General features: G+C 43.3%; 3 protein-coding genes across 10 annotated transcripts in view; all 3 read left to right on the forward strand.

Moving 5' to 3' along the window:
* arhgef1 (Rho guanine nucleotide exchange factor (GEF) 1) overlaps positions 1-19,069 on the forward strand; it is a 44,831-nt gene extending 25,762 nt beyond the window's left edge. For 3 of the 8 annotated variants that reach the window (XM_030102334.1, XM_030102330.1, XM_030102335.1), the window contains 26 exons: positions 1,831-1,971; positions 4,482-4,511; positions 5,423-5,534; positions 5,717-5,792; positions 6,005-6,034; positions 6,527-6,718; positions 7,515-7,656; positions 8,704-8,715; positions 9,467-9,631; positions 10,496-10,686; positions 10,778-10,924; positions 11,113-11,195; positions 11,548-11,673; positions 11,838-11,952; positions 12,758-12,858; positions 13,036-13,110; positions 13,195-13,270; positions 13,730-13,897; positions 13,983-14,070; positions 14,151-14,255; positions 14,340-14,392; positions 14,503-14,646; positions 14,770-14,892; positions 15,494-15,678; positions 16,124-16,228; positions 16,766-19,069. In XM_030102334.1, the coding sequence (XP_029958194.1) occupies positions 1,831-1,971; positions 4,482-4,511; positions 5,423-5,534; positions 5,717-5,792; positions 6,005-6,034; positions 6,527-6,718; positions 7,515-7,656; positions 8,704-8,715; positions 9,467-9,631; positions 10,496-10,686; positions 10,778-10,924; positions 11,113-11,195; positions 11,548-11,673; positions 11,838-11,952; positions 12,758-12,858; positions 13,036-13,110; positions 13,195-13,270; positions 13,730-13,897; positions 13,983-14,070; positions 14,151-14,255; positions 14,340-14,392; positions 14,503-14,646; positions 14,770-14,892; positions 15,494-15,678; positions 16,124-16,198 (2,755 nt within the window). In that variant the 3' untranslated portion in view covers positions 16,199-16,228; positions 16,766-19,069. Of the gene's footprint in view, positions 1-1,830; positions 1,972-3,921; positions 4,390-4,481; positions 4,512-5,422; positions 5,535-5,716; positions 5,793-6,004; positions 6,035-6,526; positions 6,719-7,514; positions 7,657-8,703; positions 8,716-9,466; positions 9,632-10,495; positions 10,687-10,777; positions 10,925-11,112; positions 11,196-11,547; positions 11,674-11,837; positions 11,953-12,757; positions 12,859-13,035; positions 13,111-13,194; positions 13,271-13,729; positions 13,898-13,982; positions 14,071-14,150; positions 14,256-14,339; positions 14,393-14,502; positions 14,647-14,769; positions 14,893-15,493; positions 15,679-16,123; positions 16,229-16,765 lie in introns of those variants that run through there. The other 5 variants (XM_030102331.1, XM_030102338.1, XM_030102332.1 and 2 more) reach the window with 5 other exon arrangements.
* A 1,577-nt stretch (positions 19,070-20,646) lies between these two features.
* cd79a (CD79a molecule, immunoglobulin-associated alpha) lies at positions 20,647-24,464 on the forward strand. The gene is made up of 5 exons (XM_030102919.1): positions 20,647-20,774; positions 21,733-22,056; positions 23,246-23,361; positions 23,547-23,609; positions 23,795-24,464. The coding sequence occupies exons 1-5, from the start codon at positions 20,735-20,737 to the stop codon at positions 23,909-23,911; spliced, it is 660 nt and encodes a 219-aa protein (XP_029958779.1). The 5' UTR covers positions 20,647-20,734; the 3' UTR covers positions 23,912-24,464.
* Positions 24,465-24,696: 232 nt separating this feature from the next.
* The window catches only part of lipeb (lipase, hormone-sensitive b), a 30,154-nt gene continuing 28,054 nt past the window's right edge, over positions 24,697-26,796 (forward strand). The window contains exon 1 of the mRNA XM_030102377.1: positions 24,697-24,799. Coding sequence (XP_029958237.1) covers positions 24,718-24,799 — 82 coding nt within the window. The 5' untranslated portion in view covers positions 24,697-24,717. The remainder of the gene's footprint in view (positions 24,800-26,796) is intronic.

A 26,796-nucleotide genomic window follows, 5' to 3' on the forward strand; every position in this document is an offset into this window, starting at 1 on the left:
TTAAGGTACGAGTGTTGTCTTCTTCCCCAAACTCTGTCGTGGAAATGCAGACTCATCAGACCAGGCAACGTTTTCAACCATCAAATATCCAAATTTTGTAAGCTTGTGCAATTAAGACAGTGTTTTTTTTTTTTCTCTCTCTCTCGTTGCTCACCTTCTTCAGGGATTTACCTGTTTTACACACAGAGACAGTCTTCGGCATACTTTTGGGTGTCAGAAATTATTATTTAAGTTAGTAAAAACAACTTTTCCAACATCAAGAACCATGTTACAACAAGACTTTCCATTCTTCTCCGTTTTGTTGCCAACATGTGTTATTTTAATTGAATAAAAGTCGGACATCAAGGTGGAGCTGGGAACAGCCATGAGCTCTTCTCTGTTTGCAGTGGTGATAGACGGGATAACAGATTTTTATTTAAGGCACCTCAAACAGAGATGTCTGCAAAACAGTTTATGGAATGGGACGGGCACTTTTCACAATTCATTCATTTAAACAACCTCGATTAAGTTTTCATCATTACACCTTTATGGTTCTTGGTTGTCATCCCAGCTCAGGCCTTTGGCACGCCGGTGTAATCTAGTTTATGAAGCAAGATGGAAGTACGTCGAGCTATCGCTAATTGACATTCCCATTCAGTCTGTTCTTTGCTGCCTGGACAAGCTTCATGGAACATGCCAGCTGTGCAAAGTCCATATATTAGTCTCTTTCTGAAAAACATGATCTGGATCATAAATACAAGCAATTGGCCAAATACGGGATCACGTCCTCCTGAAGATAAGAAAAAATAAGGACCTCATATGTTTTGAGAAGATTTGAGCTTCAGACATGTTACTTGGGTAAAAAGGATTTTTTTTTTTGCTATTTTACAAATCCTTAATTTTTTTATATATTTTTTTTTAAAGGAAGTTAAGACTTGAGGACTTTATGGAAATTAAAGTGTAATTTAAATATTTAGTGTTTCTTGTTAATCTAAAAACCCAAAAGTCGTCATTGTCAAGTTATACAAAAGTTTTATTCCCACCAATAAGAATCGTTCTGTGTTGGAGAGCACTGGGAGAAAGAGGTAAATATTGGCATTTCTGAAACAGTGTGGCTACAACTTTGGGAAACAATACTTTTAATAAGTTTTTTTTTTTTGTTTTGTGTTTGTTTCCACTGTGGCAGGATTTCTGCTAGAAGACTTTGATTTGATTTTTTTTTTATTAGTCCAAGTCAGAAATCAAGATGGAGTGGCTCCTGGTGTCTTGCTGGAGGGAGCCTGGAACAGTTTCCGCAGACTTCTTTCATATATTTGAGTCTTGGCCAAATTTGACAAAATTCTGGAAGGAGGTGGAAAAACCAATCTCAGAAGCCCTTTGTACGGCACTAGATTTTACTGTTGAAGATCTGTGTAAAAGAGAGACGCACATTTTGAGGATAATTGTTGGTTGCAACTTAAGACAGGCCGGAGCTGTATACAAACACTTTATACACTGCATTCACAAGATGAGGATTCTGACCTTTACTTCAGAAGGAGAAAGGAGAGGATTGTGTGTGTTACGCTCCACATGTAATCTATGCATATTAGACTTAAAGTAATCATTCATCTCTTAAGAACAGTTCGGTATGCATTTCAGATCAGTGTATTTCCAGTATACGAAGCCTCCAGGTGGTGTGTTTTTGATCAGATTAAAAAAAGATTGGGCTGTTCTTTCCCAACAGGCACAGCTTTTCTACTGTTACAGCTGATATTATGTTCATTGCACTGAAAAACTGAAAAACGTCATGATTCTGATTTCAGCATTATTTTTTTAACTGGGCACTCACTCTCCCCCTTTTGTTCTGCACAGGCAAAAGAGGATGATGGGAATGACCCCAAACGAGGCAGAGCTAGTCGACGTGGAGAGCCACTATCCAACAGATCGCGTCCCGATGGAGATGAAGGAGAAATCTGTGGCTGAGAACCTGCTGGAGAGGATGGCTGAGACACAGTGAGTGTTTGTCTGCTAATTATCAATTATCATGGTCATCCTCTTTTGGTGAAGTGAAACCAGTTTAAACGCACTCAGGATTCTGGTCATCTTTAAATAAAGAGCCTGATTTACTAAGATCCCCAAACAAACATCCCAAATAGCATGTCTAAGGAAACATGTTGGAAGGATTTTTTTTTTTCCTGTTTAATCACCTGAATATTAAAGCATGTTGGACAACACACATTCAACACACAAGTTTTGCTTATTCTAACACCGATATCTGCAATGAAACAAGAGGATGGAGAAATGAGTGGAAGTGTGAAACTAGTTTTGTCAAGAAGAGGAGGAAAGACGTTAAAGGTTTTGTTGAATTCAACAAAAAACTCAAATATTACCAAACATTGTAGGGAAAAGCAAAAAATGACAAGATGGACAAGATGCAAGATCAGGGGGTTAGGTGATCAACTTCCTTTCAAACATGCTGTATACAGAGTTGATCAGTAGCTTCAATGCTTTGTGTGATTTTACATCACTGTAAAGGCATTAAAGCCACGCAGTGTTTTACATGTTTGGAAATACCCAGTGCCACATTTCCATGAAGGCAAGCATGATAATTTGCTTATCTGTCAGCTGCAACCATTAGTGCTCTAAATTAGATCGCCTTCCACATGATTTACAACTGCGTACAACTTTCAGTCATTTCAATCAAGCAACTGCAGAAGTTTCTGTTTTGCACGCTCGACGAAGGTCCTCTTCAGGGGGACGTAGACTACTTGGTTTGGTTTGTTGAGAAGCTTTTGGCTTGTAATGCTTTCTACTGAAACCGAATGGCATCAGAGTCGCTGTGGCCTGAAGTGACAGAAGGTTTGGACATTGAGAGCTGCTGAGCAACAGCATATTAACAGTTTAAGAAAAAAAGAGCTGGGGGGGAATAAAACAGGTGGGAGAAACTGGACAGTTGGTTTTTGTTGGTCAGTGTTGCCTGTTTTTGTTGCTGCTCTTTAAAACTTTACACTGTAGTCAACATCAGCTGTGCGCATATCCAGTTCCAGACAGAGCGCAGACGCTTGCAGTGGGATGTGGTGAAAATCAAGCTCACCGGGCAACAAAGCCGGAGAGAGATCAAAACGGGACACAGCCGAGCGAGAAGGAAATGGGGAACGCAGAGACAGAAAGATGGAGTCAGCAGTGCCACGCTGGCAGGAAGGCTCTCCCCTGGCATTGTGCCAGCTGGACGGAGGGCGCTGTAAACACCAGCGGAAGAGAGGAGGGGAAAGAACGGGCCAGAGGGGTTATCAATGGTGTATGGCTCCTGCCCCGGACACAATAAAAGAAAGAAAGCAAGAGATCTTGGAGAAAGTTAATCTATCCTTGACCCCGTGGCCAACTACAATGTGTTATCCTCTACAAAAAGCAAGTCAGACAGAAAGGGAGAGGAGGCCAGCGAGAGGGCAGAAGACTGTCTCACTTCATCTTGTCAAGAGAGCGAGGGTTGGGGGGGGGGGGGGGATAAAATGAACAACAGAAATGAAAGGAGATGCACTGTGCACAAGCAACACTCGTCCAGTGGCTACAACCAGGATGTCAGCGCGGAGGACACCGAACGCCTGCAAAGCAGTCCGTATCAAAGACATGATAATTCGGCCTTTTGACACTCTCACTTACCGTCAAACAGTCGGATCTCTATTTCAGTTGCACAAAAGATTCATTCAGCCTCACTCTATTCATTCCTCCTGACAATCATCTCTGTATCCCTCACTCGCTCGTGCACCCACTCACCCCTCAGCACACACACACATAACACACACACACTTCCCCTCTTCACTTGACCCACAGCGCCGTGACCTCGCCCCATTGCTTCCTCATTGGTCTCTGTGCCGATGCAAAGAAGGCAGCCGGGCAATTTGATTGGATTATGCAGGGAATTCCCGGGGAATCCCCTCCCATCCTTTATGTCTTTGAAAACATGAGTATCCAATTTCCTCAGTGTTGCCTGCTTGTTGCATCAGACAAAAACATGGTTAAATAGCCATTTCCGCTGCGTTGGAGCTTTCCTCACTATTTGGATTTCCTTTGGAGACGGCACGCAGCAGAGATACCTCAGAGCAGGGAGCTTTAGACAGTTTGGAGATAAAAGTTTTCTCATCTTTAAATGCACAAGTTGAGTTTTAAATTGTCGGAGCAGGAAGAAGTGCAGCTTTTGATGCACCTCCTAAGTTTTTGACTTTTTTTTTTTCTTTTTTGTTTTGTTTTGTTTCTCCGCTTTTTGGGAAATTTTAGAATATGATCAATAGCTTCAGTTGTGAACACAAAAACACAATTGTCAGCTTCGAGTTGGATCAAGACCAGCTCAATCACTTCAGATTCCACCGGCCTAAAACAGACTTGATAATCTGTCGAGCGCGAGAAAGGAAAAATGCTACTTAAAAGAAAGAGGTGAGCTCAGTGCTGCACCACAAGTATCACTGCTGTGATTTTTTTTCCTCCTGCAGTCGTAACGGCATCGACTCTCTTTTCTTTCCTTTCAGACCCTCTGTTGTCTCGGATGAAGAAAAAAGGTACGTTGCATTCTTGTAATAAACCCTAAATGTGTGTGTGGTGTTAATTTCTCGTCGATGCGTGCATCTCTTTCATGAGCACGTGGCAGATTCAACGTGCATGTCCTTTCTAACTCTGGGTGTGGTCACATCACAGGATTCTTTCTGATCGGTTGAAGTGCAGTGGAGTTCTTCAGGATATGCGTTTAACTTCTTAAGAGTTGGCTATGTGTATGCATTTCCTTTATGAAAAACACTCATTCACGTTTCTTCGGTAATTTAAAAGTCTTTTTTTTTTTATTAATCCTTTGTGTATAAGTTTCTGTGAAAAACTCATTAAATCCTTCCATGCACGCTCAAGGTTCTGTCTGCTTCCCTCTGAAGACTTTTCGTCCTCGGCCGTTAAAGAGCTTTATGCTGCAGTTATTGTATTCAGACGGCATGCTCGGTAAAACTGCGTGCTGTCTTGTAATGTGAGACACTTTAGTTGCACACAGCCCCCTGGAGTCTCCTCCCTTTGTCGATTCTTCCGACTTCTCGGCTCCTCCTTTGTCTTTTGTTTCAAAAAATGAAAAAACAAACCCCCCCCCCTCATGTTCCTTTGCGCTCCTCCTCTTTGTACTCCTCTTCTGGATAGTTTCACCCCTTGAGTTCCTCTTCCCCTCCATGCATCTGTTCTTTATCGCTCACTCTCATTTGCATCGCTCGGTTGTATTACTATCTGTGTCTTCAGAGGTTTTGTATGCAAACTGCTGCAGCTTTCTTCAGCTTGCAATTAGAAATTCAATAAGAACATCTGAGGGAAAACTGATTAAACTATGAGCCGTATGCACCTTATATTCATTCTTTGACATCACTGCCAGGATTTGAAATGTGTAAGAACTGTATGAGGCATCCTTTATAATCGCTTGTCTTGGTCCTCTCCTCTTCAGCCAGTCCATCTTCACGGCGGTGGCCTTCTACATGAAGCACCTCGGGGTTAAAAACCGATCGGTCGACAGCAAGAAGTCCAAAGGCGGCTTCTTCCGGAGACAGCTGGTGAAGGTAAACTTCCATTGACTTTGGAGAATTGCAACCTCCCCATAAGCCTGTCGCAAAACGCCAAATAAACAAATGCATCAACAAACAGACAGGGGAATTAATTAGACGGCTCAATAAACGCTCTGCATTGTCCTTGTTAAATCCAAGTTCTCACTTCAATTTCATCCCCTGTGTTATCCGACCAGAACAGGAAGGATGAATCCACGAAGGTCAAGAAGGGAGGGGTGTTTCCTAGCATCCCCAGCTGGATCGGAGGCAACCGTAAGCACAAGCTTAGCAAACTTCACTGTGTTTGGTTAATTTATTTATTTGCATGTAGTATTCCAATGCTGTTATTTAATATTAAATAAAAATGACAGTCTTAGGTTTTCATTTTAAATCTCGTTTCCGCTTGATGTTGTCATATTGTCGTGCCACTGTCCATGAACGGTCTGAATATGAGAACATTGTCCTGCCCTTCTTTCCTGTTACAGCTGAGGTCAAACCTAAAACGGAGGCTGAAGGTACTCGTTTGTCCGGAGCCGCCCCCCCCCCTCACCCCACCCCCTTCTTTCCTATCTGTACCGTAGTCACATCTCCACTAATCAACCCATAAGCATGTCTGCATGTCCCAAATCACAGTGGCCGAGGATGCTAGTGGGACGGTCTTTAGCCGCTTTTGTGATTTCAGGGTGGTTGTTTGGAGAAATAGGTGTTGTGTGTAGTTTGTAATCACCAGAAAACTTTAGACATTGGCCAGTTATCTCCCTTGAAACACTGAATGTTCCCTTGCACCGAACTAACCCTCTTATTTACTGCAGAGGCCCTGATTGCACCACACTCATCCTGTCTGTCTGTCTCTGCCTCACAAAATCTCTGTCCTCTTTTTTTTCCCCCTCTTTCTCTTTTCTGACTGAGGTGCTTTTGGGTCATGATTTTTTTTTTTTTTTTTTTTACCCTGTGTGCATCACATAGTTCACTTTTGTTAAACTTGCCACTCTGTTCTCCCTCTCCAGCGGAAAAGGAAAAAGTGACGGTGGAACGTAAAGGCCAGGCTACCGACAGAGTGTTCCTGACCGAAACTGGAGTCCCTTCCAGCAGAAAGTCGGGCTCCGGCGGCGGTCCTGCCGCGCTGCCCGGGTTAGAGGTCCCTGAAGGATCAGTAAACATCAATACCACCAGCAGCCCCGAGTCGTCGCACAGCGATGGTAAACCTGCTCGGAAATCAATAAAAATACATTCAAAGCCAAGTTTATTACTCTGTGCGGCAAAACTCAATGTTTGAGCTGAAGTCAGAATGTTGATATCTCCGCTCTGGACCTGCTAGTCCAGCATTTCCGCTTGCTAAAGACGAGAATTCACCAGTCTACTGTCTCTCTAAACAAGCCATACAGTTATTTTTACATCCTTTTCCAGCATAAATCTCCTTTTGTCTCCCAGGAATCCCCGACCTCTTTTGCATTCGTCATAAATATTTGTGTCACATTTTCATCTCAAACTGGGATGTTTCCGTCTGGATGTGAGCAGTGAATCAATCAGCAGCGCTGTTACCCCACAAACAAGGCCTCAGCGGAGTGGAAATACATGAATTATGAAATACAATCAGTTAGGCATGGACAGCCTGGAAGTTAATACAGTTACAAAAGGTAAACTTTTAAGGGCCCTTGTGACTTAGAAATTAATCCGACGGATCTGTTCTCATGGGATTTCTACTCACTCTGCATTTATTCGCCGTCTCGTTGCGCGCTAAAGAGATTAGATGACTTTTCAAAAAAAAAATCCCCTTTTTCAGACAGTTAGGATCTGACGGACAGAACAGCACAAGAGCTTCAGGCTGGTCAACGTAATGCTGAATTAAAGCACACTAAAGCATTTCAAGCATTTTTAAATATTTCAGATGTGTTAAATCTTTAAAATTTGTTTCTATGGAATTGTAGGCGGGAATGAACTTGATGCACCCGTATCCTGTGGAGACCGTTGAATTTTATCGTCTAATTTTTTCAGCTCTCTCAAGCAATCGCTTAGAGGCTTCAGCCCCGTCAGACGGGGGCGACGTGTCCCCCGTGGTGATGAGCGGTGGGCTGGTCATCGGGGAGCCCGTCTCACCCAGTGACACCCCCACAGAGGAGACCGTGGAGAAAGACAGGTGAGGAGGAAGAACGTGGTAAACTAGACAAACATGGTGGGGCTGTAGCCGCAGTGTAGGGAGTCACTAAAAGAGTGTGGGGCTTCACGGGATTAGTAACCCTGATGAGATTATAATGAGGCGGTATGGAAGGTGTAGGGACCACTGAGCAGTGGGAAATCGGGCGGGGTGGGGTGGGGTGGGGTGGGGTGGGGTGGGGTGGGGTGGGGTTAGATGTGCCTGAGTTGCTCCAGCTGTGGGAGCGTGGTAAAACTCCCCCGGCAGTCTGTCCCTGCTGTGTGCTAGCTTTTGTCATGTTGCCCCCTCCTTGCTCGCTAGCTAACCGAGCCTGCAGTTTTGAGAAGGACCCTCTCAAGGTGAACTCGGACCCAGACTTTCCCTCCAGCCCTCTGACTCCCCCCCCCCCCCTCCCTCGCCCCAACCCAAACCTTTTCTCCATGTTCCTCCTCACTACGGCGCGTGTGCTCTCTCCCTAACATCACTCCGTCTCCTCTGTGGTTTCATGTTGTATTTTGTTCTCAACAGTGCTTCATTGCAGTGTCTGTTGCATCATTTGCATAATTCTGTCTTGTTCATCTAACGGATTCAGGTAAATGATGGATAAAAGCCGATACATTTGGAGTTTATTGTTTGTCGTTAGATGTAAATACGGATTTGGCAACGCAGACGGAAAGTATGAGTTTTATCAACGTTAAGGTCAAGTTTTAGATCTGGAGGTAATAATTAATAGTCAAACTCATATGTAGGGGTTTCAGTGTGTTTTAGCTGCTCACTCCATGTGCTTTCCCAGGTGTCTGTGTGTGCCGTGGACAGGGTCTTTTGTCCTGCTTGTCTCCACAGTTTGTGCGGTTCCATGTCGTGCCAGGGGGCTTTTTGGCGTCGTCTTGTTTTTGGCATGCTGCTCTGACAGTGGTTTGAACATTTGTTCAAGGGGTCTTTTGTTCTTCTGTTTTGGGGGGTGTCCGTTTGCATGCTTTGGTTGTCACTGCCTCTTGATAGTTGTGCAAAGGCGAGTGTGTAACAATGTGGTGTCCCGTGTTTTCACAGACGGAAGACAAGGTGGGTGTCAGCGCCTTGACAGAGTCATGGACATGCTTCAGGCACTTATACTGATCACACAAACACAGAGCAGACAACAGCCCATGTCGAGCCTCGCGCTCCTTTGCCGATACATAACACAAACATGGCTAAGTATGTTTAACCTGCTTGTGAAGGAATTAGAATCTGCTTGATTGAGGTCAGCTGGACTATTTTTAGTTGATCTGTTTGCCGGTTGTATAATACAAGAGCAAAGTTCAAAAACAGTTGTTTTGCTAAAATTCCTCTGTGGTTTACCATGTCGAAGCAATGCATGGCTGCTCTCTGAATGTACCGTTATGGACTGGCGTTCAAGCGCCGCCGTGTCTAAAGCACATGAAACTTTAGGTTCCATCATGTACATGCATGCCAGGTCATGCATATTTACTTTTCCAGTCATTTCTTTCTCTACCTTGATGTGATTTGTTCTTTTTAAATCTTTTTTTTTTCCTGTGAAAATCTTCTTCTGACTTATTTTATCTTTCATCCCCTTGATTGTACCCTCATGATTTAATTTCTGTCCTCACCAATGGTGACTGACTCCCGACTCTTACATCTTTTATCATGCCGCTCTCATGTGGCTTCCCCACTTTGTATTCTTGGTTCGTCGTCCTCGATTTCCACACATTTGTTTCCCTCTTTCCTCTTTCCTGCTGCGTTTTCCTCTCGCCACCTGTCCTCCTCAAACCCTCCCTCCTCCTCCTCCTCCTCCTCCTCCTCACCCCTCCTTCAGTAGGAAAGTGGGACGCAGTGAGAGTGCTCGTGTGGACCGGCACTCGTCTCGGCGCCGCGGCTCCTCTCGGGCCAAACAGTCCCGCTCCCGTAGCGATGTGGACCTCCAGCCGCCCTCCACCACGACAACAACTCCTGCCCCGCTCACCCCCCAGCACCTCCATCCGTAAGATGGGCATGACCCTCTCTCGATGCAGGAGAGGTGCACAGCAGGGACAGACAGGGCGTCGAACTAATGTCTGCAGATGCTAATTAATGAGGAAACTCTCAACTCTCTGTGTAATCTTAAGGATGAAATGCTCTCCAAGAAATACTAGAAAAGACTGTATTTAATTTATTCTTTTTTAAAAGAATAATTGTAGATTATGAAACACGTCGTGTCCGATAATGTGAATTAATGCCACAGTTTTATTGTCAGACATTTTTGTTTTTGAGGTTGAGCTGCGACTGACAAGGAGTAAATAACTGTTAGGCCAGTGTGGACTGTTTGGTAAGGAAACAGTCGGCTGGAGTTCAGATGTAAATCCTGGCATTATGTTGGTACTCAGGAGGAAAACAGTAAATGATTCTGAGCGAACCGACAAAGTAACTCAATATGAAATTCAGTGTGTTTGTGTGTTCTGTTAAGTTGTGCAGGAATAGGAAGTTACTCATTTTTGAATACTTGCCAGTGATCTTGTAAAAGTTTTATTTTTCTTTTGTGGCAAACCCAAGAAAGGGGTTACAGTATAATGGAATTTTTTTTGTAATGATGAAGTTTACACAAAAACTTGCACAGTTTTCAGTTGAAAGTTTGTCTTACAGCTTCCAACTAGCTGATTTAACTAAAGGTTTAAAATATAAAAACATTTCAAATGTCTCAGTCTTCATATCCTCTTGTTAAAATCCTGGTGGATGTTTTTGTGGGACTCTCAGCTGTTCCGCAGCCAGTCGTCTCCTCCTCACATCACTGGAGAGCCAGCTGGCTCGTATTTGTAAGTTGTGGAAACGATCCGACCTTACGCGTCTTCCACTCTTGTTTATTCCTCAGCCCCGAAGGACTGAGCTTTCCCCCTGAAGGCCAGGGCCACTCCCCCACCAGCTCCTCCCCACAGCTGGAGGAGCTGGACCCGCGGCTCTTGGAGTTTGAGCAGGACCCGCCCAACTGGAGGGAGCTGGCGCCTCCCGAGGCCCTCACCAGACTCAGCAAGAGGGAGACCAAGAGGCAGGAAGTCATCAACGGTGAGGAGGCGAAAGGCCGAGCAGCAGCGGAGCATCGGGGGGGCCTCCGCACCTCCCTCACACTCTATTTACTCTCTCTCTCTCCTGTCAGAGTTGTTTGCTACCGAGCATGCCCACGTGAGGAAGCTCACAGTCCTTCAGACCATCTTCTCCAGGCCTCTGGAGAGAGAGTCGCTCCTGACGGCCACCGAGCTGGCCACCATCTTCCCCAACCTGGACGAGATCCTCGAGATGCACTGTGAGTGCTGCTGAAAGAGGCTGACTGCAAAGTCCCCTGCTTTAACAGTGACAAGTCAGGACGCTTGTTCGCAAATATAAATATTGGGGAAAATGTATGGATGCATATATAAATGATGTTCTGCAGGCAGCACATAAAAACTAAAGGTGCGATTTAGTGATAACGGTGTGTTTGCCTCTGAATCTCAGGTAATTTCTACGAGAGCCTGAAGAAACTGCGCGTGAAAGACAACTTCGTGGTGAAATCCATCAGCACCACAGTGCTTAACAGAGTGAGTTTGAGCCGAGTCATTTTTTTTTTTTTTAATCTTTTAGATTATACAGTGTTTCTCAGTACTCTCATTACCTGCACTGCTTTCAAAAAACACTCCCGCTGATTTATGCTAGCAATTTAAATCAACGCAAATTAGCAATAAGAGGGTCCAAATGGAATTTAGCTTGTTTAACAAGCGCCAACAGCTATTTAGACGAATAAATTGTTTGCCATATCGTCAGCATATTCATATCAGGCTTCCCCATCCACTCGCGTGTCTCTTGAATCCTCTTCTGGTTTTCAGCACAGTGCCGTGTCTGAGTTGTTTGTGTGTGTGTGTGTGTGTGTGTATGTGTGTGTGCGCGCTTCAGTTTGAGGGGACGGAGGGGGAGTGGTTCCAGAAACTGACAGCCCGCTTCTGCAGTCACCAGTCGTGGGCCCTGGACCAGATCAAGAGCCGGCAGAAGAGAGAGCCACGCTTCAACTCCTTCATACTGGTAACACACACACACACACACACACACTCACAGAGGCTGAATCAAAAATAAATTCTTAAATATTTAACAGAGGGTCATACACCGGTGCACTCGCAGATGCGAGGCCACGCAAGAACTCACATAAGTGGTCTCACTCTGACTCTGTATGTGCGCGTTAATCCCAGGAGGCGGAGAGTAAACCCCAGTGCCGCAGGCTGCAGCTCAAGGACATCATCCCTATAGAGATGCAGAGGCTCACCAAGTATCCACTGCTGCTGGAGAATATTGCAAAGAACACAGGTGTGTGTGTATGTGTGTTTCCCAAGCATTTTTTCCTCATATTCATAAACACATTTATAAAATTTTGTACATAAACCCCCTCTAATATTTTCCCTTATTTATTCTATTAAATAAAAAAAAATGGTGCACATATTGGACAAAGTCTCCTAAGAATTCAAGCTTTATATGGTGATAAATGTTTTTTTTCTCCAGTATGTGGGTAAAATGTTAATGCGGATTAATGAGCAGGGAATGAAAAACATCATATTTTGACACAGTAACAGATGTTAAAGCACCACAACCCACAGCATCAGCAACAAGCAACATCTCAGACAGATAACGTTCTGTTGTGTCATGGCGTACATTGTCTCAAAGCCACTGAAGGGAATCTGATTCCCTGAACATCTGGATCTGAAAATGTAGATTTAGAAAATTAAAAAATCGTAATAAGCAACTATATTGTTACGTAGCGGATGATTCTTCTTTGGCTCTGAGTCAGATGTTCGATTTTTCTGATTCATGAGCTTGTTTTTTATTATGACAGGCAAATAAAGAATGGTACACTTAAGTGGGGGGAAAAAAAGCAGAATATTTTTATGCTAATGCTCTCAAATATGTGCCCCCTTTCAAACAAACAAAAAAAAAACAATCCCAATAAAAAAACACCCACCTTAAGCCCAACAAAAACCATTTGAACCGTTGATTGCTTTGTGTCCCAGACAGAGTTTAGTGTACACTTGTGATTTATGGCTTTTGTTTTGGCTCTGCGATGTAAGCTGTGTTTTCCAAAACTCTTGTCTGTTCTCTCCCCCCCACCCACCCACAGAGGACCTCGCTGAGAAGGAGGGGATCCACTTTAGTGCAGAGTGCTGCAGAAAGATCCTCAACCACGTCAACGAGGAGGTCAAAGTGATGGAGAATCTGTTGGTGAGACACACACAATCCACCACTCAGCAGCTCTTATGGAGTAATTGGGCATCAAGTGGAGTCGAGTAGATTCATTTTCAGACTTTGCGAAAGGCCTCGACTTCTCGGGCCGCTCCTGCGTCAGCTCTCAGACGGAGGACAATCTGACCTCCCAATTTCTCCCTCACTCCGCCGCAGACTCTGAAGGACTACCAGCGCAGATTGGACACATCAGGGCTGAAACCCAGTAATGAGCTGTACACCGAATATAAGGTGAGGCTCCTCCGGCAGTTCCTCTCGCTGCTGTGCAGTGTTCGGTTTTACATTTCCTCACCTGCTCCTCTTCCTCTCCTCCAGAATATTGACTTAACCCAAAAGAAGATGATTTATGAAGGCCCGCTGACCTGGAAAGTCACCAAAGAGAAGGCCATCGGTATATATTAGCGCATTTGCTGCAAGAGATTGATGCCAAAATGCAAAGAAAAAAACACAAAACAACCCTCATGTAACAAGTTTTATTTTTGAGCGGAATTTGCATGATTCTTTTTTCTCTCAATTCCTCTTTTGAATGAATACTTCATCTTTTGGCACAATAGGAAACACAGCTGTGCTGCAGCTGCTTCGACTGAATAATTATTCCAGTTGCCTCAGCATGAACACAATGCAACAAAAGAATCGCTGGATGCAATACACAGCCTGTACATGAGTACTATGATGAGCACTCTCATCTTATGGGGAGAAAATATTCACAAATAGTTTTATAGTGAGAAACAAATGCAGTACAAATATATTTATTTTTGATTTCTTCATTTTTGAGCATGATTGATTGAACTCATTGAGTTTGTGTGAGTGTATAAAAATCATCAATCGTACCGGACTCCTTCCCCTTCAGATGTGCAGTGCGTGCTGCTGGGAGACCTGCTGGTGCTCCTGCAGAGGCAGGATGACAAGATGGTCCTGAAATGCCAGAGCAAGAGTAACATTGTGGGGCAGGAGGGCAAGCAGATGCTGAGCCCCATCATTAAGCTGGACTCCGTCTTCCTCCGCGAGGTGGCCACAGGTTAGTACAGTAGTTCTGCACACTTCCACGGTGAGATCAATATCACTCGGTGTCCCAATTGCCGTATTTTCTCCCTTCCTGTCAGATCGAAAGGCTTTCTACGTGATATTTACCTGGGACAGCGGCGCTCAGATCTACGAGCTGGTGGCTCAGTCTGTTGGCGAGATGAAAACGTGAGTGTCGAGGACGGCTGACTGTTTACCTCTGGAGGTGAATCAATGCTGGAGTTGAACGCTGGGCTTTGTGCTTTTAGCTGGACTGAGATAATAAAGTCAACGGTGGACGACCTGAAGAAGAGCGGAGCGCCCATGAGGCTGTCGCTGCCCCCCGGCGGCGGAGGAACACCCTTCAGTCCCACGTATGTACAGTCGAGCGTCTGTCTTCTGTCCGTCAAAGTTCACCCATCTCAAAACTTCTCTTCTCCTTCGTCTCTTTCTGTTAGGATTAATGTTCCCTCGAGCCCGACTGAGAACGGAGGCTTGAAAAGCAACAGCGGTGAGACCGCCGCGCTTCATCAAGCGCACGCCAAATAAATGCCCGAAATTTGCCATTGTTGCACATTTCTGAAGGTAATGGCTGAAGCTGAGCCTCCTCTCTGTCTGCAGATCGAGATAAAGACAGCCTGACGAGTGAAAAGTCAACGGATCCCAGACACAGGCTGATTGATTTCCTGTCAGACAAAGGCTTTGACTTGATTGGCCACTCCAACAGCGATCAGGAGAAGGTGGCCAGCAGCGCTTTAGACGCAGGTGAATGTGGTTTATTTAATACGTTTGTCATGACTTTTTGTTGTTGTTGTTGTTGTTGTTTGCTGTTTTCTTTTCTCGCCTGTTGATTTGAACAAAAACCTGTGAATGTGTGGCCCCCGTCAGTCATGTTCCTGAAGAGGGTTCTGGTGAGCAGCATCAGCCTGTCTGAATACTGCCTCGACGAGGAAAATGAGGAGGAGCCGTGGGTTCCGCTCAGTCAAGACGCGGACGAGTGTCAGTCAACAGGTAGCCGCAATATTTTCTGTCTGTGTATTTTCTGCAGTAACTCACACTATTATCACTTTTTTTTTTAATGAAAAGCACTGAAAAAGGATATTGTAAATGAATAAAAAAATAACTGAGAAATCACACTAATGACTAATTTCAAACTGAAGTATACACACAGGTTAATCTGAAAATGAAAATTTGTATAATTGATGAGTGTCTTTTTTTTTTTTTTGCACTCATAAGCAAGTATTTTTTCGAAGTTTAATAATTTTGCTGTTTGAAGGACATACAAACCTGAATAAGATTTGATCGTGTGTCATATTCAGACGTTTTGAATGTTTTGAGGAGCAGTGTTTCCAATTGATTAACTGAATTTGTCAATAATAAAACCAAGCATGTTGAAGTATTTTGACGTACAGTATGTGCAGTAAATCTAAACTATATAGAAATTCTCTTATTCATTTCCTGTGCTGATCATGAATAAAATAAAAGTTTCAGAATTTGAACAAATTCTGGGAAAACTATAACTTTTATTTATTTTATTTTGTTAGAACCACTTCAGTGGTTTGCTGCAGCTTTGACATACCGGTGCCTATAATTTGAGTCTCTACATCCACAGAGGAGAGTCAGACCACAGACCGAGAGGCTGAGGAGCTAAACACCAACGCCTGCGAAAAAGAAGGCGCCGACACGAAAGGAGACGAGGAGAGCAGCATCAGCGCGCCCCTGGTGTTGTCCCGGGAGAGGTTGGAGGAAGTGCGCAGGAGGCTCCACAGCCTGGAGGAACAAATAAAGAGACTACAGGTGACCAGAGAGCGAGACGGATGAGAAGACTGAGAAATCGCGGCCGCGAGGAGGCGGCTCGACGGAGCAGATAGACACGTAAACGCAGACAAAAGGCGCGAGAAAGAGACGCACAGTTGAGCATCGAGGATTTCAGAGAGGATAACTTAAGGAAGGCGAGCTGTGGACAAATGGGGGGCCAAATAGCACAAAAGAGAAACCAGAGAATAGAAAAACCATTTAACCACCGCTGTTATTGCCTCGCTCAAAATTGCCTGGTGAAATTGGACTTCTCTAAAAATGGCTATTATGTCCAGCGCCTGCGATGGGATGTGTCAGCGCGGCGGCGGCGAGGGAGACGACGAGAGGATGTTGAGACGAGGCTGAGCCGCGCACACGCGCGTGTTTGTGTTTGTGTTTGCGTGTCCCTCTGTTTCTAAGGTGATATTGATTTTGTGTGCCGCAGGCTGTAGAAGAGGAGCACCACCGGCTGCAGGAGGCTCTCTCCCAGTTCTCTCTGGAGGGGGGCAACTTCCAGTAAGACTCTGTCACGCCACCTGCTGGTGACGAGGTGAGGAGAGGCTAATCCACAGAATGTTTACAACAAAAAAAAAAGTCATCCTGCGTTCTTATCAGCAAGTTTGATGTGAATATACTGAAATAGTATTTTGTGACAGATAACTGACAAGTCACAAAGCTTTTTTTTTTTCTTTCTTAAATATCCCTAAGAAACTCAGTCTTGTTTTGGACAGCTTGGATTGTCTTTGATGAAATCTTGAAGCTCGATCAAAAAACGTCTGTAAATCTTTCCTCTGTGGTTTGAGAAGCAAACACGCCGCCGACTAGTAGTAATAGTTGAAGGTGACTCGGATGACGTTATCAGCGTTTCTATCAGCTCTCCGCTACATTTTCTGTTCCCGTCAAGTCGGGGGGGACAGCCTCCGAAGAGGTTTTCAAATCTGAAGTAGCAGAAAGTGTGATAAAGGGAGATGAGCATCCATCTCTATCCCGAGGGGAAACCTCGTCCTTCCCAATCGTTCATCGCTTTTAATAACTTTGCGTGTTGTTATCTCACCCAAAAACTTCTCCTCGTCTTTTGTGCTCTCAGGGTTTTGCTGGCGCCGGTTTGGACTGAGTGACTTTCTGAGGCGGAGCTGGGAAATTCCCGGAGCCCTCGCTCGTCGTTCCCGGACTCTCGCCGCCTCGTCCAAGCAGGAAGTCTCGTGCCTGTCGGAGGCTTCGTGCAAGGTGCAGCGGCTCAGCGGCGCAATATGGGAGGCGTGTGCATGACGTGTGTGTGGATGCGTGGGTGTGTGTGTTTGCGTGCATGCTTGGTAGAAAGATACACGAAGAAAAAACAAAAACAAGAGAGACCTCCTCATGACTGGGAGGTTTGGGGTATTTTTTTTTTTGCAGACAGGTGCCAAATGACACGAAAGCAATGTTTTTTGCTGTGAGAGATGCTGCCTAATAAAATGTAGTGATTTCAACCTGCTGTAACACACATACGCACACCAAAGACGTGCACGCTGGAGAATGACGACGCCAATAACAGATGTATAGTGAAGAGCAGATGTAGCATTAGAAGATGTATTGAAATACTACTGCTGTTGATCATGAAATAGTTTTATATGTTAATCTATGCCAAAGTACAACAGAGATGCACTTTCTTCTGATCAAAAACTGTTTTTTATTTTGCTAAATTTATGATTTGAAGTCGTAACTCCGGATGGTTTCGGACTTCACGTAGCCAGCCTGGATTATTGGAAAAGAGGCATGCAGGCAAGTGTGTGTATGTGTGTTACGAAGTTTTTAATCCAAGACGATGTGTGTGGAGGAGTCTTACTGTAATTAGTTCACATGAAAAACATTTATACATAGTGGCACATTAGATAATCATGCCGTTGACGTTAGAGACTTGTTTGTATGTATCGCTTTTATTTATTCTCCAGAGTCCTGTCGCGTCGGTGAAGGAGACTTCAACACAGTTCTGTGTGTGTGTGTGTGTGTGCGTGCGCATGTCTGAGAGGGATAAAGGAAAAGCTGGATTTTCGTTATGAGTGATGGCAGAGGGTGAAGAGGAGAAACGTAGGTGTATAAAACGGGCTTAGAGGGTGTTGGTGCTTTGGTTTGGGTTGTTTGAAGTAGACCGCTGAGCAGAGAACATAGGATTATGAATTGTTTTTCGCTGTACTGAAGGAGAATGTCGACATGAGCACACATACACACACACACACACACACACACACACACACACACACACACACACACACACACACACACACACACACACACACAGAGTGCAGGACTACATACATGTTCAAAAGTATCAACTCATGGTCCAAAACACAGGCTTTAGCTGAGGAAATAAACTGTATTATATGGCATTAGAAAAATGTGTCGCTAGTGTAGAGAAGCATCTATTCTTCCCTGGTAGTAACATTTGTATCAAACTTGAGCTGCCTTTTTGTTTTACTAAGCCGTTGATTGTAATTATAAGTATTAGAACAGTAGTGGAAAGACTGTGGCTGTGCACACAGGACCAAAGACGCACCAAAACGCCGTTAGATCCTTGCTTGAGGGGTGATTTTCTTTTGTCATGAAATGCTGAAGCGGGAGTGGAAGCTCTAGTCGTGCAGCCTGCAATCAGCAGCTGCTTTTTTTCTTTTTTTTTTTTTTTTCTCCAAACAAGTGGCAACCTAAGCGAAGGTGAATGTGAATCTTAAAAGCACAAACAAGAAATAACCAGCGGGCGTGAATTTGGATCAATAAACATTAGAATTCTCTCAATGCTTTAATGAATGTACGAGTCAATGCTGAGATGAAGAACGTTTGAGAGTGATGACAAGTTTGTGATTTCACACACTCGACCGGGCCAAAACGGCGAAAAGGTTGGTTAATTGAAACAGACTTCGGCACTGAACTAAAAGTAAAAGCCAGTGTGACTGCCGCAGCAAATCCTGTACTGTACTGTCCCGCCGAGAGGACTGAGGCCGGGCTCCGTCTGCCACTTCGGTACTAAATTAAACACACGGGAGATGATACCGCTCCACAAAAGCGATGCAGCAACAACAACAACAACAAAGAAGATTTGAAGGAACAGAAACGGCAGCCTCATCCCGGCGCCGCCCCGACCCCTCACTGCAAGCGCGATCACCTCCTGACATGCTTTCGCGCCGTTGTTGCAACGACAACAAACACTTAACCTTGGCACCCCGGTAGGGTTTCTCAGTTCAGTCACTCGTGTGACAAAAGTTGCAGCGTTGGTTTCGACATTACTGCCAAATCCCCCCCAACTGTACATAAATGTTAGCTTGAAGGAAAAAACAAAAAAAAAGTAGGGAAAGCATGAGTTAGCGTCCTCTCTGTGTTTATTCTTTCTGTTACCTACATGCAGCTCTCGATCGCACGCTCACCTCGTACGTTTGCATAACCGCCGTTTTTTGTTTTTTTTTTTCCCTACCGCACGCTTTTATCACAAGTTGTGTATTTTCTTTTAATTTACTTAAACGGGTTGGAGAGGTTTTCGTTACCGTGCTCTCTTTCAAAGAAACGTTTGTAATTATGTGCCATGCATTTGCAGTAACTGCGAGAGAGACTGGACCTGTCTGTAACTCGTCTATGCAAGACTTGTTTCTTTTAATAACATATGCAATTATTATGAACCGTGGCAGATTGCTGTTTTTTTGTTTTTTGTTTTTTTTGCTGGCAGTCTGCTCTGCACAGAGGCAACTCGCCTCCTTGTGGGATGGATCAAATATTGTTCTTCCAATCAGAGGTTTTTAACTGTTACACTTTAGGTGAAATCCGGTTCCCACCAGCTTCACTGAGGTGAACGACTACTGCAGGCACTCCTCACTCTCTCTCCTCTTCGGATGCTTCTCTTCATGTTATTCTTATATGCAAGCTGTAAAGAAAATGTATTTATAGTGTGGTGCCTTGTGACAGTGGAGTAGTTTTCTTCATTAGGGGCTCATAATTCAAACAATCACTGAGCTGTTTTCCACTGAGGACCTCATAAAGAGAGCGATCCCGACCTCATGACTAGGAATAACGGAGACACTGGGCGATTTCAGGGTCCAAGGCGAGTTTTGTAAGAGTGGATTAACTTGACCTCTTTTGGTGTTCATTTCCATTTAATGAATTAAAGGGTTTGAGCTCCGGAACAACTCAACAGCCGGTGCCCTGAAGTGGAGAAGACACTGCTCTTTGTCATGCTGGCATTTACCCTCTTGTCTATCTATAAACAATGATTATGCAAGAACTATACTGAGTATTTGGGGTTTGATTTTTATTGTGTAAGAGGCTCTTTGATGATGATGTGTACCTGAGGAAATTTGTGGTACGGTCTGTTTTTTTAATTCTTTTTTTTTTTTTAATAAACTGGGGAAATAATGTTTTGTCCTTTCTTTTATTGTAGTAGTAGTAATTAGATATCAGATGATGATAGAGCATTCAGCTATTGCTTTTTTATTCCAGGCATAACCAGAAGAAGCCTGTAAACTTGTCTATATTTTAGATTGCATGAAATTCTCAGAGCAACCAGGATTCGAACTTGGGCCCCCGAGACAGTCGAACCACCACAAACAACAGAGCAAACCGTCAAGAAAAACTCTATGATCTAAGATCTAATTTCATCAGACAGGGATAGTGTTTGCCAATAAAGAAAAGTAAATGGTACAAACAACACATAAACCATATACTATAAATCTATTGTCCAAAATGGATTGGCTCAGTTTCACTTTGGGTTAAAACCAATTTCTTCTTTCAATTGACATATGTTTTGATTCCTCAATGTTCTTGTATCCAGTTCAAGAATACGTAACTCATGAGGAAAACATGTAAGATTCAGTATATTACTCTTTACGCACTTGGACCTGCTGTGTTGTTTTTCAGCTTCAGATAGAGGGACTTACTATGCAAATGTGGATGATCGCTGAAGCATAAATCCTGACAGAAAAACGGCACACTGGTGTGTTTCCGCACCAAAGTCCTCCTGGATCATCTGTGCACACAATTCCACCTAGAGTTTTGTGTCCTTTTAAATTATTCGATTGAGTTTTACTGGGAGAAAAAAATGCTGAAAGTCGTCCTTTCTGTCCTCTGCAGTCTGACAGGTGAGTCGAGTTTATATCTTAAATCATTATAATTTATGAAACATTCTTTTTTTGGGTGAAGGTGTAACATTCACTTGCGTGGTGCTGTAGCTGTAAATTTATTTTGGTTTTGAGGGACAGGTTTGGTTTGCATGCTTCAGATTGATGTGCTGTATTTATGTGTCTTCAGTTGACATTTAACTTACCCCTGCTGAACCGTATTTCCTGTCAGACAGGTGGCTTTCCTGCCGTCTGTCACTTTTTCTTCTTTCTACAGTACTTTTACAAGCGTGATCAAGATTTTAATTTTTTTTTCATTTCTCACACAGTCTTGTGCAAAAGTAGCTATTTTAAGTGTTTTTAATTAATGTACATTTGAAATGTTTTTATTCAAAAATTAAAAGAGAAAAGATTAATCTAACATTTTTTTCTCATTATTTTTGCTCTGAACTTTTTTTTAAGGATTCAAATTTTGGGGGAAATCTTTTATTTTATTAGTTTAAAATATGTGTATGTAATTTCACTTTTGTTTACATAATGTCCCACCAAATAATGACCAATAACATGATAGCTGCCGGCATTACTTGTATGTTCAGTACCCTCACATGCACATTTTCTGAAATCTTTACCTTGGACTAAAGCAATCCTGGAAGTTAATCATCTGCAGATATTTTTTTCTCCCAGTGGAAAACTTTATTCAGACGGCTTTATTTAAAGATCCTATACATCTCCCACAAGGATCAAAGCTATTTAGAAGCTGTCTTCGACAGGCCTCAGGGAGCTCTTTAGATCTTTACATGATGATGAAGAAAGCCTCTGTGGTATTGATTTATATAAAATAGGCTCTACCTGTCTCTCCCTCTCAATTTCTTTATCATCACTTACCTTAAAAACATCCTCGGTGCATTCAGATTTTCATTGGATGCAAAGTAGTGCAACGATGTGACAAACGCTGCTGTAAATGCCCTTTCCTCCACAGTGCCCGCTGCTCTTCAAAACGTGCCTTTAGATGCGGACAAACCCTTTGAGAGGAGCGCTGTCTCTCAGGAAATCACCCTGAAGTGCTGCTACGGAAGCGATGAACCAGTCACCTGGGAGAAACACGTTCAAGGTGCCAACAGGACTGTCAACGTACGCTTTGTGGAGAACTCCGACTTAGTGAACATAAGCTACGTTCATACTCATTCTTCCCGGTGTGGCACTCTGACCCTCAAGTCTGTGCAGCCTAATGACACGGGACTGTACCGGTGTCTGCTGAACCGCACCCACATTCACACACATGGCACCTACCTGCAAGTCTACAGTAAGTGCCTCTGTTTGTGTGTGTGTGTGTGTGTGTGTGTGTGTGTGTGTGTGTGTGTGTGTGTGTGAGACCATGACCTAAAACTGAGGCCACTGTTCATGTAGTGTTTGCTCTATTTCATGTTGCATATATCCTGGGTTTCAAAGTGAAGTTACAGTTTAGATTAAGTTAAAAATCACATTTGAGACAATTCTATAGGACCGAATATCAGTGACTGTGTGATTTGGCCATCAACAGAACTCCACCTGGTGTGAAAAACAACAGGAAGATTTAATTATTTATTTCTGTCTCCAGCAGCTCAAATAGGGCCAGAAAGAAAACAGCTCTAGGTATACTTAGAAATACAGTAGGTCAGATTAAAATTGAAAAAAAAAAGACTACTTTTTAAGTTATTTATACACTCATCTAAGCAAAAACAAAATCAAGCATTTTTAAATCCAGCTGAAAAAACAGGGAAACAGAGGGACTCTCCCTGTACTACATGATGGAGTTTGGCTGTAGGTTAAGATATGGCGTTGAGGCTTCTGGGTTAATTGGGGTTAGCTTACGGTGAGGCAAGCTGAAAACATGGCTGACTTTAGACTATGTAAACAGGAAATGAATGCGCGCCTTTCAAAGTCTCTTATTGATGAAGTCAGCTATATTCTGAGCACTGCAAATGACTCATAAGCCATAAATCCTGTTAACCTTAGTCTGTTTAAGAGCTGTGTGTTTGGCACCATTGTTACAAAGTGCAGATAATCTCATTATAACCCAGGTATTTCCCTTAAAATAGCGATGACGTTACACCAAGCTGTGGTATTTTCTAATCATTTGTCATCGAGAGATGCCGGTTTGTGTAACGGCGTCGATGTATTCAAATGGTAAAGGTGGAAATGTAAAGCAGGGTAACTCGGGGGATTATGCGTGAGGCAACCGGCAGTCGTTCACACAAACACCACCACACTCAACCAACAATACTGTCTCTTGTTTCTCGGTCTCGATACAAAATGGAGCAGTTGCATAATAAAATAATCAGCCTCATAATAAATCTCCAGGTAAATCTATTAAGTGATTATTTCATTCAGCTGCTTTCTCATGCTCTCCAGCTTTTGCAAAATGTTGCTTTGAGAATGTGGAAGTGCCTGCATGTCTAAATGTACATTTGTTTTGTTTCATTTTCTTCAACTTTGTCACATTGTAAACAAAGAGCCCATGAAGAAGACATTAAACCTGAGTGAAAGAACCAAAAACAGGATCCTGATGGCTGAGGGGATCCTTCTCTTCCTGTGTGTGCTGGTGCCCTCTGCCACGATCCTGTTCAAGGTCAGAAAGTCACATTATTGCACAATGATTTCTTAATAGTTGTGATTATGTCAAAGTGGTGGTTAATTCCCCAAATATCTCAAAGCTCTGACTTAACATTCATGTCAACACTTTGTCATTACTGCATCCTGTAATCCTAAACATACTGGTACACTGATTTTGCCGTTTCTGATTTCCTTTCACAGTCAAAGCAACAAAATGAAGTGGAGAAGAAGAAATCAAGGAAGGAGGAGGAAAATATATATCAGGTGAACATTGCAAGTAACATATCCTCATTGAAACACGTTACTCATGTGTGAAAAACTCGTGGAAGCAACTTTGCTGAAAGACCAAAATGAATAGATTATCCAGTTCCATGAATCATTCCAACATGAATGTGTTTCATTCATTTTCTCTTTCCTGGTTTTCCACCCTTCATTTTCTCACACACCAGGGGCTGAATCTGGATGAGTGCTATGCAACATATGATCAGATCGAGTGCACTCCGGCGCAGGGCCACTATCAGGATGCGCGCACTTGCAATGAAGACGTTGATCTGGAGAAACCATGAAGGAAACTGGAAACATAAAGGGGGGAAAAAAAGTAATGTTGCTGTAAATTTTTTACAGTGCTAACTGAATTTCAGATCCATTTGTAGATTAGCATTTTTTGTTGCATCTGTGAACATTTTGCATAATCAGATTTAGAACTGTTTAAGATTCCTACAGCTGTTGACGAAATAGTCTCAACACAAAATCCACTTGTTGTTGCCAGAATGCAATAAAAACTTAAGGCGTGTTACAAGTTTAAGAAACATTCCCCTCATTCCTGAAAGTATTCTTACATGTTTGGTTGGTGGATTCAGTTGTATTATTTTTGTGCATTTTCATACATTTAAAAGTTGTTTTGTGTGTTGTCCACTTTTCAGATGACCTTAAATTATAACAGTCATAACTAAAGATGTCTTTATTTCAAGAGTAGATACTTTTTTTAAGTTTTCAGCATCTCTTCAGTTCATTTATTCCTCTGTATATTGAATATTTTGTCTTTCAATCGAATTTAAGGATGGATTGCTGATGTAAAAATGTATTTGTTGTCAGTCATTTCTGTGTGAGCTAAATAAATGCAGCTTTGTGAAAAAAAAGTCCATCAAATAATTTTGTACATTGTTTACAGCGTAAAGTTTCCCACTCTTCAGTTCCTCTCAATGGGGAAACAGGACGCACACTGATCCATATGTCACCGTTCTGATTGGCTACTATATCTCAACGCGCTCGCTGATTGGCTGTCACTTCTGTAAGTGGGCGGGACCTGTACGTCCCCAGGTAGGTATGTAGGGGAGATGTGAGAGGCGGTGCGTAAACAGAGTGGGCGAAGATGGCGTCGAGTAAGAAGGGTAGTGGGAATAGCAGATTGGAGAAAGGAAGACGCTCAAACAAACACAGAGAGGGTCCAGTGGGTGAGTTCTCCCCGCGTAGAGTGACCCCCACCTCCGCTCCGCTGCCTCTTCTGTCCCTTCTTTTGATGTCGCCTCCCGCTAGCCCCCGTTAGCAGCCATTAGCCGTCCTCCGATAGCCCCGCTCTCTCTCTCTTTCTCTTCCTCCCTCTCTCATGTGGTTGTTGTGTTATGTCAAAAAAAAAACACACCAGCAGACTCCTTTAAAGCGTCGCTGAGTGGAAATATATTGATTATTGATTGAAGCATCCTCTCCCCGGTCGTCGCTAGAGCACGCGACCCGTTAGTTAGTTGTAGCGCGAGCCGGCGAGATTAGCTCTATCACTGCATCACACTCCTAACTAAACACAGTCACGTGAGTGTTTTGTCACTCTTCATCTCCTGTGCCTCTAGTCCCTCCCGCTGACACTGACGGGATCCACCTGAACAGGTACTCTCCACGCTTCGCCCCGAGGGGAGGGGACTGGATTGACGGGATTAATGTGTGTGAGATGTGAATGGGAAGAGGAGGGGAGGTGTGTGTGTGTATGCGTGTGTTGTCGTTGGTGCATAAATCGATTAGGGGACTTGTCTGACACGAGAGCAGGCTGACACATGTTGACAGAGATTTAACGTGACGCTGCCGTCAGGACTAAACACTCCTACTGATACAGTCCGACCAGTTCCACCGCACCAACACACACCAACGCTTTCTGAGGAATCTGTCAGCTTTGGGCATTCATTCCACACTTCTGCCATTCTCAGACAACCCAAACAGTGATGACAAAACATCAACAGGATAAATGAAAATATCAGACAAAGATCGGTGCCCTTATCTTGTTAATCCCCCGTTATAAACAAGTCTTACTCCAAATACATTATGGATTTCCCCCTACAACCTAATCATCTGTGATGTTAAAGCCAAGTCTAGATCCACAGCTGTCTGATGTCAGAAAGTGATCATTGAATACACAGTGATGTTTTTTGGGACACATGTCAGTCGTGAAAAAGAGGACCATGTTGTTTTTTCAAAAGTAAAGTATTAATCAGAATTAATGATCTCCTTTTCAGCCATGACTGGCCTTGAACACTAAGCCAGATAATATTATAAGAAATATCAATTTCCTTGGCACTAGAGGCCTTGCTCAAGTGAAGTGAGCCCTTTGTGTGTGTCGGCCGTGGAAGCTCATTGTTGCTTGTTTCCTGTTGTTGCCTTTGGCCTTAGATGCACGAAGGCACTTTGGTAGAAAGGGTAAAATGTGCTACACATGACACTACACAGCCCCTCACTGTTGGCTCTTCCTTTTGCCTGCGCACAGCCCAAAGACGGCTATTTTTAAAACGGCCTTCCTATGGCCACGATGTTTGGAGAGTGTCACATAACAGGAACATATTTTTGTTTGAAAAGAAAGTCAGACAAATGTCACAGTTTGTTGAATAATGTGGCCACTTGGAATTTTGTTTTTTTTTTTTAGAATCTGCTTTTACAAACAGTGGACTTCCTTCTTGCACAAGAAAAGATCTCATTGTGTCACTGTGAGTTTCACTTCCAAGAAGCAGCCACTGTGTGATTATGACCTTGCACCTACATATGACCATGTTTCCACAAAGTGGGTCTGCCCGGACTAGATAAAGGAAAACACACAAAACCTATGAGTTGGAATTGACGTAGCACAGTTAATCATTGAGGAAAACAGATGTCTAATTTGCTTTTATAGATTTAAACAAACTGCTTTTTCCAGAGCAAAAAAAAGTCCACTTCATTGAACAGATACTGTTTTATTGCAAGTGTGATTAAACAGCGAAGCTGCTTATTTTGTTGTCTTTTTATAATACCCTGGATAGTAATAGAAGCTACATAGAAGTGTTATAGATTAAGTAAGTCAGAGTGAGTTTTAGTCTGAGCTGTGGGCCGACCAGCAGCTCGGTTTTGTCCCGCTTCTGCTGACTGGAGAAAACACTGTGAGAAATAATCTCAATTAAAAGCGGATTTCCTTTATAGAGATATTGAATCTACCCTT

Source organism: Salarias fasciatus, chromosome 11 (assembly GCF_902148845.1).
Source record: "Salarias fasciatus chromosome 11, fSalaFa1.1, whole genome shotgun sequence".
In the NCBI taxonomy this organism is placed as follows: Eukaryota; Metazoa; Chordata; class Actinopteri; order Blenniiformes; family Blenniidae; genus Salarias; species Salarias fasciatus.